Source organism: Colletotrichum godetiae (genome assembly GCF_030913485.1).
Source record: "Colletotrichum godetiae strain CBS 193.32 chromosome Unknown BDP55scaffold_13, whole genome shotgun sequence".
Classification (NCBI taxonomy): domain Eukaryota; kingdom Fungi; phylum Ascomycota; class Sordariomycetes; order Glomerellales; family Glomerellaceae; genus Colletotrichum; species Colletotrichum godetiae.
The window spans coordinates 575,436-586,521 of NW_026851261.1; the positions used below are offsets into that span (position 1 = coordinate 575,436).

At 54.3% G+C, this 11,086-nt stretch overlaps 2 protein-coding genes across 2 annotated transcripts; both read left to right on the plus strand.

Moving 5' to 3' along the window:
- Window positions 1-221: 221 nt before the first annotated feature.
- Window positions 222-1,000, plus strand: BDP55DRAFT_726916 (AIG2-like family protein; the record flags this gene model as incomplete). The annotated part of the gene is made up of 4 exons (XM_060579217.1): window positions 222-252; window positions 302-309; window positions 375-810; window positions 915-1,000. The coding sequence occupies 4 exons, from the start codon at window positions 222-224 to the stop codon at window positions 998-1,000; spliced, it is 561 nt and encodes a 186-aa protein (XP_060431720.1).
- Window positions 1,001-9,081: 8,081 nt separating this feature from the next.
- On the plus strand, window positions 9,082-10,305 carry BDP55DRAFT_692580 (uncharacterized protein; the record flags this gene model as incomplete). The annotated part of the gene is made up of 1 exon (XM_060577135.1): window positions 9,082-10,305. The coding sequence occupies one exon, from the start codon at window positions 9,082-9,084 to the stop codon at window positions 10,303-10,305; it is 1,224 nt and encodes a 407-aa protein (XP_060431721.1).
- Between the last annotated feature and the right edge of the window lie 781 nt (window positions 10,306-11,086).

An 11,086-nucleotide genomic window follows, 5' to 3' on the forward strand; every position in this document is an offset into this window, starting at 1 on the left:
AGTTTGGACGGGGAGGCACGAGTGAGTCACTAGCTTCATCTGAGATTGGAGAGGAGTGTATAAAGACTGGAATCTTGCGCACTGGGTTTCTTTCCGAAGGCCTCTGCATCCTTTGCGCTCGAGCAACGTCTCTCATTTGGTCAACTTCAACATCTCACGAAATCATTCCGATAACACATAACCTACCTACTTCTGTCCAACACCTAGACATCGCATTCAAGATGAGCGGACCGCATACAGCCTTCTTCTACGGTAAGTCTCAACGTAATATCTCATGACGATTAGCTAACACTCTCGACAGGCACTCTGGTCAGTCACCTATCTCACCCTCGTCAACCTTTCGAGAAGCTCATGTGACTAACACTCCTCCCTAGATGGAGCCCAAAGTCTTCTTCACAGTCGTCCAAGGCAACGGCAACCCGCCCCAGGCAATCAAGGACCTCTACACATTCACGCCCGCCCTCCTGCACGACCACACCCGCCACCGCGTCCAGTCCGCCGACTACCCGGGCATGATCCCCGAAGCCGGCGGTTCTGTTCTGGGAATCTACGCCACGGGCCTCACGGACGCCAACGTCCTCAAGCTCGACTTTTTCGAGGGCTCCGAGTACGAGAAGAAGATGGTCACCGTCAAGGTCCGCGGCGGTGGTGGTGATGCTGGTGCGGGTGCGGAGCAGAAGGAAGAGGATAAGGAGGCCATGGCATACATCTACAAGCGCCCGGAGAACCTGGAGCGCGTGGAGTGGTCATTTGAAGAGTTCCGCAAGGACAAGATGCACGTCTGGACGCGCGAGAGCTATGTCTTTGAAGGTGAGACAAGCCACCATCCCGTCTTCAATCTCTCGATGGAGGGCGAGCTGGCCTGGCTGGCCGAGTGAGCACTTTCTTACTGACATCGGCAAAATCACATCTAGGCTGTGACGATTATGCAGAGTTCGAGAAGGTAGAAAAGGAAGATGCAAACGGTCACGAGGAGAAGAAGGATGGCATGGCCAAGTAGAGTGATGCTTGGCCAGGGGACTTCAATTGGGTCAACATGCCTCTTTTTTCCCCTGCTCTTCTCTTTCACATGGCGGCAAACGGCATTATGTGATGGGCTCTCATGGCAGGCGGCTGACGCAGGTCTGCGACAGGGCCGGCAGGGCGGTGTGAGGTAGACATGTCAGCGCCGGCTCACGGCATTGGAGAGAGAGGGTTGAGCGCCGCCGCCCTCACAACGCAGACGGGCAATTACGATGTGACGGATAGATGAAACCAGGACGCGATAACAGCAAACAGAGAAGACGACGTCTTGTTAAACAGTCATGCACCATGAATGAGTTGACGACTGCCGCCAGCCTTGGCGCGCAGGGCTGCAGTGCGTTAATACGTGTGTGCCTCTTTGCCCCGTGATGTGATGTGATGTTGTCGTGGCTGTCGTCGTCGTCCTATGGCCAGGTTTGGGCGGCAATGCAACCATTCAAAGCGGGGGAAGCCCTCAATCCGAGGGGCAGCCTTGATGATATCAGCAACGCTCATGATAAGTGCACTAATACTCGCTGACCAGAAAACAGCTTCTGAGTGGTCCACGCTTATGCAAGCTTGCTGGGCAAGCATGCAGGCCCGGCGTTTTTTGTTGAGCAGCTGAAAATCATGCTATCGCAAAACGAGCCACAGCAGCTTGAACTAGCTCAGGAACAGGCGCCGATACGTTGTGTAAAGGCGTGTAAAATGCCTCCTTGTGAACAATGCCAGTAGCGGCTGACTCTTGAGCGCCGGGGTTTCCAGCTACGCAAGGATGGTAGTCCAGAGGCATCCGATGAAGAACACTATATCGGTACTATATCGGCATCTGTAAGCTGCTCTCTTGTGGCACAGGAAGCGAAGCGAGTTGGTCCTACGTACCACAAAGCCGGTCCCTTTTCTCGGGGAGCACGAAGTACGAGCCGGCATAGCATACGAGAGAGATCTGTGGCTCCGGCAGGCAGGGGAAGCCACACCGCGCCACAAGCCGTTGCTCGCAAGGTGGCACCGAACAGGGGTGGCTGACCGCGGGTGGCGTTTCCTGGAAAACATTCGGATCTCCTCGTGAGGTTGTGGCTCAGAGGCGATCTTTCATGCCTCGGCGCGCTCGAATTGGGTGTTCGCCAGGGATAGCCCTCCCCACCGCGATTGATATGTGTCGTTGCCCATGACTTAAGCTGATAGCGGCTCGACTGCCCAAAGGAGAACGGCGAATAATAGGGTATTGGCAAGGGGCCATCAGGTGGTAGAGGTCATGTCGGGGAATTCATGCGCGGGCGGGAACGGGTGCCGTTTCGTAGCTGGTACTGCACCGGGCTGTGTGCGCTGGCGGGCGATCAGTGTCGCAAGTACGAGACTCGGTTCAACCAGATCGTCCGAACATGAAGGAGAAGTTGAGAACATGAGAGAAGACGGGCCTCCCAGCGCTGGCTCCCTCCCACACCTCCCTCCCTTACTCGGATCGTCTTTCCAGACGGCGCTTGTCGAGCCTGGGCTCATTCTACTCAATGCCCAACCAGCTGCGATGTTCAGGGGAGGCAGCAACACGGATGTGGACGGGCCAAGATGAAGGACGAGGGATTTGTCGAAATCATCAGACGATGGAAATCTCGACCGGGAGCAATAGCGTACCGGACTCGAGAGAGCCATAGCTGTATGTGTAGATGATAGATGAGAATGCGTCGACGCATGGGTAAAGAATTACGTACTGCGCCGCGCGCAACAAACCGACCGAGATATGTCGTCTCTTGTTGCTCTCAGTGCCACCCTCCCTCTCCTCTCTCGTGATTGAGCAACATGAGCCTCTTTTCTTTCTCGCGAGCGGTCCCTGTCAGTATCCACTCGGCCGTGGAATTCGGGCCACCACCATCCGGGAATTGGACGGTGGACCACGGGGTGGCGATCAGCAACGTGACAGTGGACGACATCCGGTGAAATATCCCTCTACACAGTACGGTCGGGCAAAGGCCGGGGAACAGTGGTACGTATCCGTATCCGTAGAGCAAAAGGTAGAATCTGCAGGGTTCAGGTTGATGGACCCGTGGTCGCTTTGGGCTCTGGGGGGTTTGATGAACCGTGAACGTGCCAGAGTGACAGCCGAACGACGGGCTGCGTCCACGGTCGCAGAACGAGCTGCTAGCTGCTAACAATCACGGAGTAGAAGCAAGAAATGCTTACGAAGTAGTAGGCCTGAGAGCTTCGGCGCACGATGCTTGGGCGTTGTTGTCCACGTAGTCGTCCCGTTGCTGTCAAACGACTGGCCAACATCAGAGCAACCCGAGGGTTAAGCACCTTAGGCTGACAGCTCGTGACAGGTGCTCAGCTAACAAACGAAGCTGGTTCGTTCTCTAAAGCGCTTACCCCAAACGCGGCGGATAGGAGGGGGGGAAGGTCGTTGTGACGACGTTTTCTCGATGGAGTTGGACAAAGGAAAAATGACTGGCCCCGGCGTGCTAAGACTGAATCGCAGATGCCATGCAATGCGGCATGCCATGTTCCCGCTTTCCGCGGTCCGCGATGGCCTGTGAAGCGACTGACAGTTGACTTGACTGGTCTGAAGAAACAAACGGTCGAAAAAGCTTAGCTTGGGAAAAGATTCAGGAACGCAGGAACCATATGATGCCGCACGCGGCGCAATTGTTCCCATTAACAGACAACTGTTAATATCCCATTGATTCGTTATCAGTGGTTCATAGGTGCAGGTTCAAATGTCCGAAAGGAGAAGAGGCGAACTTGGGTGGTCGTGAAACTGGCTTCGTTTCATATCCTCGCTTCTGCGCAGGGGTGTTGGAGTTGGGGGCTCCTGCCAGCAAGTCTCGTCTCCTCCCCAGACATTTTTGCAGGAAACCACCACGACCACCCAGTGACCCCTTCCACGAGACCCTGCGTCCACTACAACGTAGCATGTGTGACGACCGATTAGCCTACCATTTGTTCCTGGACGATGGTATATTAGCACATTAGGTGCGACGAGAAAGGAATGAGCCCATGCCAAAGTAGGGCTTCTTTGGGTGCACTTGTGAAGTGGGCACGATTAACGAGAGGGCAGAAAAGGCCTCAAGTTTTGTGTGGACTGTGGACTGGAGGACTCCCAGCCCGGGGGTACGTGAACCCCTGAACCGAACCGAAAAATGCACAGAACTTCAAGAGAAGCGAGAAAACAACCCCTTGCCATTGGCAACATCGTCTTTTCAACAACCCTTGCACTTGCACAGGAGGATCTGCTCACCTGGCCCCGCCTGCTCTCCGATTTAGCGGGGAACATCCAGATGGGCAGGTCGCAGTGTCAGGGGACTTTGGCCTGTCCTTTGCATGTCAACATGGGTACCTAGGTCTCGGCACTGGGATGGAGAGACTTTCTTTCGGGGGGGGGGAGAGAGAGAGAAGAGAAAGAAGCAAGTGCGCAGAGGAGAGTGAAAACGAGTGGCTGTCGTGAGCCGCTCACCGTTCCTTATTTTCATGTTATCGGTGGAGAAGACCGTTGATCGTTCAAGCAACTACTCCGTATTAGACCGCCACAATCCATATGCACGACTCTGTCTCTATCTTGACTTGAGGCTTAGGTAAGGTGGTTCCACGAACACACGTGTACGGATACGGACGTGGTCTCCACTATCAGGCCAACACCGGGAGACAAGGTACACTGCCACCGCGGCACTACCGGAAAGAGACTTATGACGTGTTAAGCAACAGCCGCAATAAACAGTCGCGCAGATTTTACAGCGGTGCTCCCTCCCACTTACCTTTCTTCCTTTCCCAAGGTTAAGATTTCGCCTTCCCACAATCCACAAGCCAAAACGTCCACTCTAAATGCGCCTTGTCGCCTAGGGCCGGGGCCAAAGGAGTAATACCGAGGTCGAGACGGAGCAGATTGAGTTGGGGGAGCATCCGATGACAATTCAACTCTCTCAGTTTACGTACTTGAGTTCTCTCTATGAAGACATGCGTTTAACTCTCCACAACGGGGATGACCCATTGACTGACTCGGGAGAATCTTGTCGATCAACGCGACTTTGTTCATATTGGGTCTTGGCTTCTTAGCTTGTCAAGCGACAATGCACACAATGGATGGAGGGATGGGGCCTGACTGATACACTGCATTCCATTTCGCGCATTGCTGCTCCCTCCCTCACTCAGCGCACCGAGGTGTGGAGGTGTGTCTCTCGGTGTGTGAAAGGTGAGCTGAACTAGCAACAAGGTGTGCCCCCCCGAGGAAGCCACGAAAAGCCAAGGCATCTCGTTCCAGAGTCTCACCACCGGCTCGAGATGCCCGTTGCATGTCTCGCTTTCGCCTGGTATGCTTAGGTCTGGAACGTTTTTTTTTTTCCTTTTCAAGTTCTTCTTCACCTTGGTCAAGAGTAAGACATTTTGACAGACAAGTGGACTGAGGATGATTGTCGGTCCCAAAAGTTCATGTCTTGGCCAGCGGTCAATTTACTGCAAAAATAAAAAAATAAAAATGGGAATGACATGGAAATCGCGGAACCAGCTCCATCGTCGAACCAGAGTTGAGATGTCGTCTGCCCCTTTCTTCTTCGTTCCGTACCCCCTTGCTCCCCACGCCTTGCCGAAAGCCGTGGGTGCGTGGTTCAGCGGCACAGTAGATCCCCCTGTCTTCCACGATTTTTTTTTTGACTTGGGTTTTCCTTTCCGCCCACCTGTCCGATCCCTGACCCTGATATATTCCTCCTCTGTTTAACACGTCCTCCCAGGCTCCATATTCCTCCATCACCCGCGTTGCGCGTGCACCAAGGTCATTGGGCTGGATGGGCGGGAGAGGCTCGCTGCGCGACAACGGCGGCGACACCATGGAAGTCTAGTCCCCAGTCGTTGCAGGTCTTGGTCTTGACTCTTGAAAGCCACCCCTTGCCCATCCCTCTTTGGCATTAGTCCCTATCAGGAATGACTTCGCTCCCGCATCCCTGCACTCAGAATCGTCGACAGGGGGCAGATGCACCAATTCTTTCTCTCCCACCAAGGCACTGGACCTCTCGCTCACGAGGTGACCATCCGAAAAAGAAGGCCCTGTAAGCTGGAAAGCGACGTAGCCAATGCGATCAGCCAGGGTTGCGCCGCACCGTGACGTATCTCTCTCCGTGAGGGTATGCGAGGGATCTAAGTGGCCGCCACCAAGGCCTTCGGGCGACAGAGAGCGAGGGCCGCAAAAGATGGCCGCCGATGGATCACCACTATCCCCAGTCTCGTCTCCGAATCCAAGGTTCGACATGTCCTGATTGGAGGCCGCCTATTGTCCCAAAAAAGAAAGGGAGAAGCGACGTTCGGGGAAGCGCGAAAAGTCTGGAATGGACTGGACTGCTTCGCCCTTTTCGTGTTTCGACGATCTCGACTTTCGACCCAGTCAGTGCATACGGTCGAGCCGTCAGTCAGCAAACGAGCCGCGCTACCGTGGTGCGCTGTCTGTTTGCCTGTCAGGCAAAGTTTCTGTTGTTGAAGAATTAACTACCAGGCCCAGGCATACTGCACTCATCCTTGAGGCTTGGCGAGGCGAAGGCGACCACGCAACTCGCCTCTTTACCGTCCAAGGTGAGGTATACACCGGATGAGATGACTAAACTTGCATCGCAACGCCTCCCTTCTAATCTAGACTCAAGCAAGACTAAGATAGTCTGGACGAATGCATTTAGTAACAGGAACAGGACGGGAACCAAGAATACTAGAGAGCTGGGTGTGGCAATCTACCTTCTGACTCTCACCACCCAGACTAGAGATACTGCTGCATGCTGTGATCATCTCCCAGATGGTGCCTTGCAGTAGTCCCCGCCGATTGTGGTGCTTCTCCTGTCTTGAAAGCTGCAGCTCGAGCGCTTCAATGTTCCTACCGCTCTTCTAGAGCAAGTTGAGGGTTGCCATCTAAGCACCAGATGGAAACATGTGGTTGCACCTATGTGATCCTCCATATTCCCGTGCCTACCACCCTCGCCCCTTACAACTAAACGACGTAGGTATATCCGTAGCTACCTTAGTAGGTAGCATAGAAAGATACGTATAGACGGTACGGCTCCAAGGTACCGATGCTATGCAAGAAAGGAGCTGGTGCCAAAAGAATACGTACTGACAGAGGCAAGGAACGTGCTTTCGTGCTCCGTTAGCGTATTCCGAGTACCCAATGGGACGTCGTCCCTGGACGGGAGTGGTAAGGGTACGTACTGCGTTGTCCGGTGGGTCCCTGGAGTCTAGAATCCACAACATGTACATGGGCAAGGTATTTCGTACCCATGCTCCCTGCATCGTCGCTCCCTGCTCCCTGTCTCCAGTCCCGGACCTCCCCTCCCACTAGCGCACCATCCTCGGTGTCACTTGTCTCTCTTCCCACCTCGTCCCAGCCATTCGATCCTCGCCATCAACGACAGCTCGAAAAACTGCTCACCAATCCCTCCCCTATAGTCCATACCACTTCGACTCTGGTCCACAGATGCACCGCAGGACAACCCTCCCTCCTCCCCCGCCTTTGGCTGTCCTTGGCTCCTCCTTAGACAAGTTTAGTCAGGGGCATCCGTCGCTCGAAAAGACCGCAGCCCAACCCGCAACGCACCATGGCGCGCCTTGCTGCAAGGTCCCCGTCCCTCCATGTCCCACCCACCTAGTTCTAGTGTACCAATACCGAAGTCCACCACCATCTGTCTTTCCCAGGAACATGGCATGGCCTTACCGTCTTAGTCTCTGCCGCGAGACCATGGGTCAAAGTCGACAGGCAGACGACAGCCGCAGCTCGAGCTCCATCTGCCTCTCCCAGTCTCTCTCTCTCTCTCTCTCTCCTCCACATCCCTGCCCACTCACAAGAATGTTTAGTCCGGTCTTTTTGAGCCATGTCGAAACAAGCCGAGGGGCATGTCTCCGGCCTATCATAGCCTCAAGGCCATGCCTCTCCTTCTTCAACGGCCTGCCCCTGTACCCCTCGGTCGATCCACCATGCTTCGAATCCCCTTGATCTGATGCCCATGTCTGGTCTTGACTGGCCCATTTGCTCAACGCCTGTCTAAAAAGTACGCCATGTCTCTCCCGTCCCAAGTGGACCGATCTTGTTCAGCTACTCACCTCCCGGTCCGACCTCCAGTCCATCGTTCTCCAGTCCTTCTGGGATTACCGCCGTTCTCTGCTGCAGCTCGTGCTTATTGCTTTTTTGCCTCTCCTTTCCCGTATCCATTCGCTGGTCACTAAGTCACTCTCTACACTAAGCCCGGCATATTCTGTCCGTGGGGCCCTGTCAGTCACAGTCACAGTCACTAAGGCACTCGTTTTTGCCCATCATCCCTTCTGGTCTGTTTCCGGTCTTATAAGACCTGGCCTTGTCCGACCTCACAATTCCATTCTCCTACTCCTCATCCTCTCGGACCATCACGTCTTCTCGCATTCTTTGGGCTTGGAAAGAACTTGTCGTGACATCTTACCTTCTCTCACTTCTCATTCAACAAGGCTAGTCCTTATTCTTCTTCTCATCTTCCATCAACATATCCAACTCGCCTGGTGCAAATACCATCCTTTCCGGAAATCAACGAACACACAACCGAAAACCGAAACTTCGAGACCCATCGACAGCTATCCGATTCTCAACCTTCACTCCAACACTTTTTTTGTTGAAACATCCCGCAACGTCAAAGCTTCCTAGCAAGACAAAGCGAGAAGACATTGTAAGTACCTGGAATGTTGCGGGTTCATCTTCAAAGGAACGGCACGCAGCCTTGACTATCCTTGGCCCGATTCGACGCCTTTGTCCGACATCGCGGCCCGCGCTGTATCACCAACAATGTCATTCTTCGAAGGACCCAGTCCCGTCACACCGGGACTTTCACGGTCGTGGCTGTGGCTGGTTGCTTCGAGTCGGGCCTGTTGGGGAACAGATGCGCTGTCGAAGATGCTGGATAGTCGCTAGGATGACTGCTTGTGTAATATCAAGGTTGAGTCGAGGACTAACATGCTCTATAAAGGTACTCATTCTTCGGAAACCACAACATATCTTTCAACTCAACCCATAGTCTCAACGACAACCACACGATATCGAGATTCTTACGTCTGGAACGTTTTAGATTCTTAACTTCACAACCCAAAAATCAAATCAACATGTACGCCAACGCAATCGTCGCCTTCGGCCTGGCCACCCTCGCCAGTGCCCACATGAAGATGAGCTCGCCTGTTCCCTACGACAACGCCAACCTTGACAACAGCCCTCTTGAGGCTGATGGAAGCAACTTCCCCTGCAAATCTAGCAGCTACAATGCCGCGGGGGCATCCAACGTCTACGCCCAAGGTGCCACTGGCGACTTGGCTTTCATCGGTTCTGCTGTCCACGGTGGCGGCTCTTGCCAGGTCTCCATCACTTGGGATGCTAAGCCCGACAAGAACAGTGTCTGGAAGGTTATCAAGTCCATTGAGGGCGGCTGCCCGGCCAAGAACACTGCCGGCAACCTCGGCGACAATGCCAACCAGGCGGGCAAGGACACGTACGATTTCACGATTCCCAATGACATGCCTGCTGGCAACGGTACTATCGCCTGGACCTGGTTCAACAAGGTCGGAAACCGTGAGATGTACATGAACTGCGGACCTGTCACCATCACTGGCTCAGGTGGCTCTCAGGAGGCCTACAACGCTCTTCCCGACATGATGGTTGCCAACTTGGCGGGCATCAACGACTGCACCGTGTCCGAAAACATCGACGTTGTCTTCCCCAATGCCGGCACCTCCGTTGACACTTTCGGCACTAACCTAGGCCCCCCTAACGGCACTTCATGTGGCACATCCTCCGGTGGTGGTTCCGGCGGTGGCTCTTCCGGCACTCCCAAGCCTAGCACCACTGCTGGCAATGGAGGTGCCGCGCCAACCGCTGCTCCCACCTCTGCTCCGGCTTCTTCTAAGCCCTCTGCTTCCAAGCCTACCGGCAACGCCTCCCTCCCTGGCGGTGTCTTTATCACCGTTCCCGCCAACGGTGGAGCCTCCGCTACTCCCACTGCTTCCGCTTCTGCTACCAAGGCACCCGCTGTCACTCCCAGTGCTGCCCCTTCCGCCGCTCCCTCCGCCGCTCCTTCGTCTGGCACCGGCAGCGGCAACGGCACTACCGCCGGTGCCCAGACTGTTGGCGCCGCCTGCACTGATGAGGGTGCCTGGAACTGTGTTGGAGGCAGCTCCTTCCAGCGTTGCGCCAGCGGCACCTGGTCTTCTGTCCAGGCACTCGCTGGCGGCACTTCGTGCACCGCTGGCGTTAGCTCTGAGCTCAGCATGGTTGTGACCCGAAACGGCCGCAAGCGTGCCCTGCGCCAGCGCTCCCTTCGCTTCCGTTCCGCCTAAGCTGGTCGATGGCGAACACTCCTTCATGAACGGCTTAGCATTTACGGGATATGATACCTCGGGATACATTGGACAAAGTCATGACAACATACCATGCACAGCACAAAGAATAGGGCGTTTCATTTTCTTTCTTGAACATTTACGAAAAAATTCTGTACATATACATTTCATCACATTGGGATGCCCATTTGGGGGCACATTGTTGGGATCGGCAGGCACGAGAAAAGTAGCGCGAGAAGATCAATAGCATGACACATGCTCATCATAAAACATTTTCCCAATGAATTCCACCATGTGAATCTTAAAAGTCCGATGCCCAATCTCTCACTCATCGATCCACACACACCAAACCCCAAGCTTTCAGCTCTATCTCACGTCAAAGCGTCCGACACCCACTTGCGGACCAGAGCTCGACAATCCGAAGTGGCGTCTCTGACACGCGGGCGGGGAGATCCTGGGAAACGAGTCAAAGATCTCGTGGGGCCCTGGGGTTGGACAGGGACCTTGACATAACTCAAACTTAATTCTCCCTCTGTCTTTCCTCTTTTCTAACACCTCGAGAATAAGCCTTGTACATGACAGTTGGAGGTGTGTCAGTATGCGTAGTCGAATGGAAGCTGTTCCTTGTCGAGCTGAGCAGGCTGACACATCCCATATCAGATGAAGATGGCAACGCATGGACATGATCAGCATTGCGTGGAAAAAACGCCTTACGGCATTCTGAGAGAAACAAACAAACGCAGGATAGAAACATGCTTGAGTCGTTGTCTGGACCCATAGA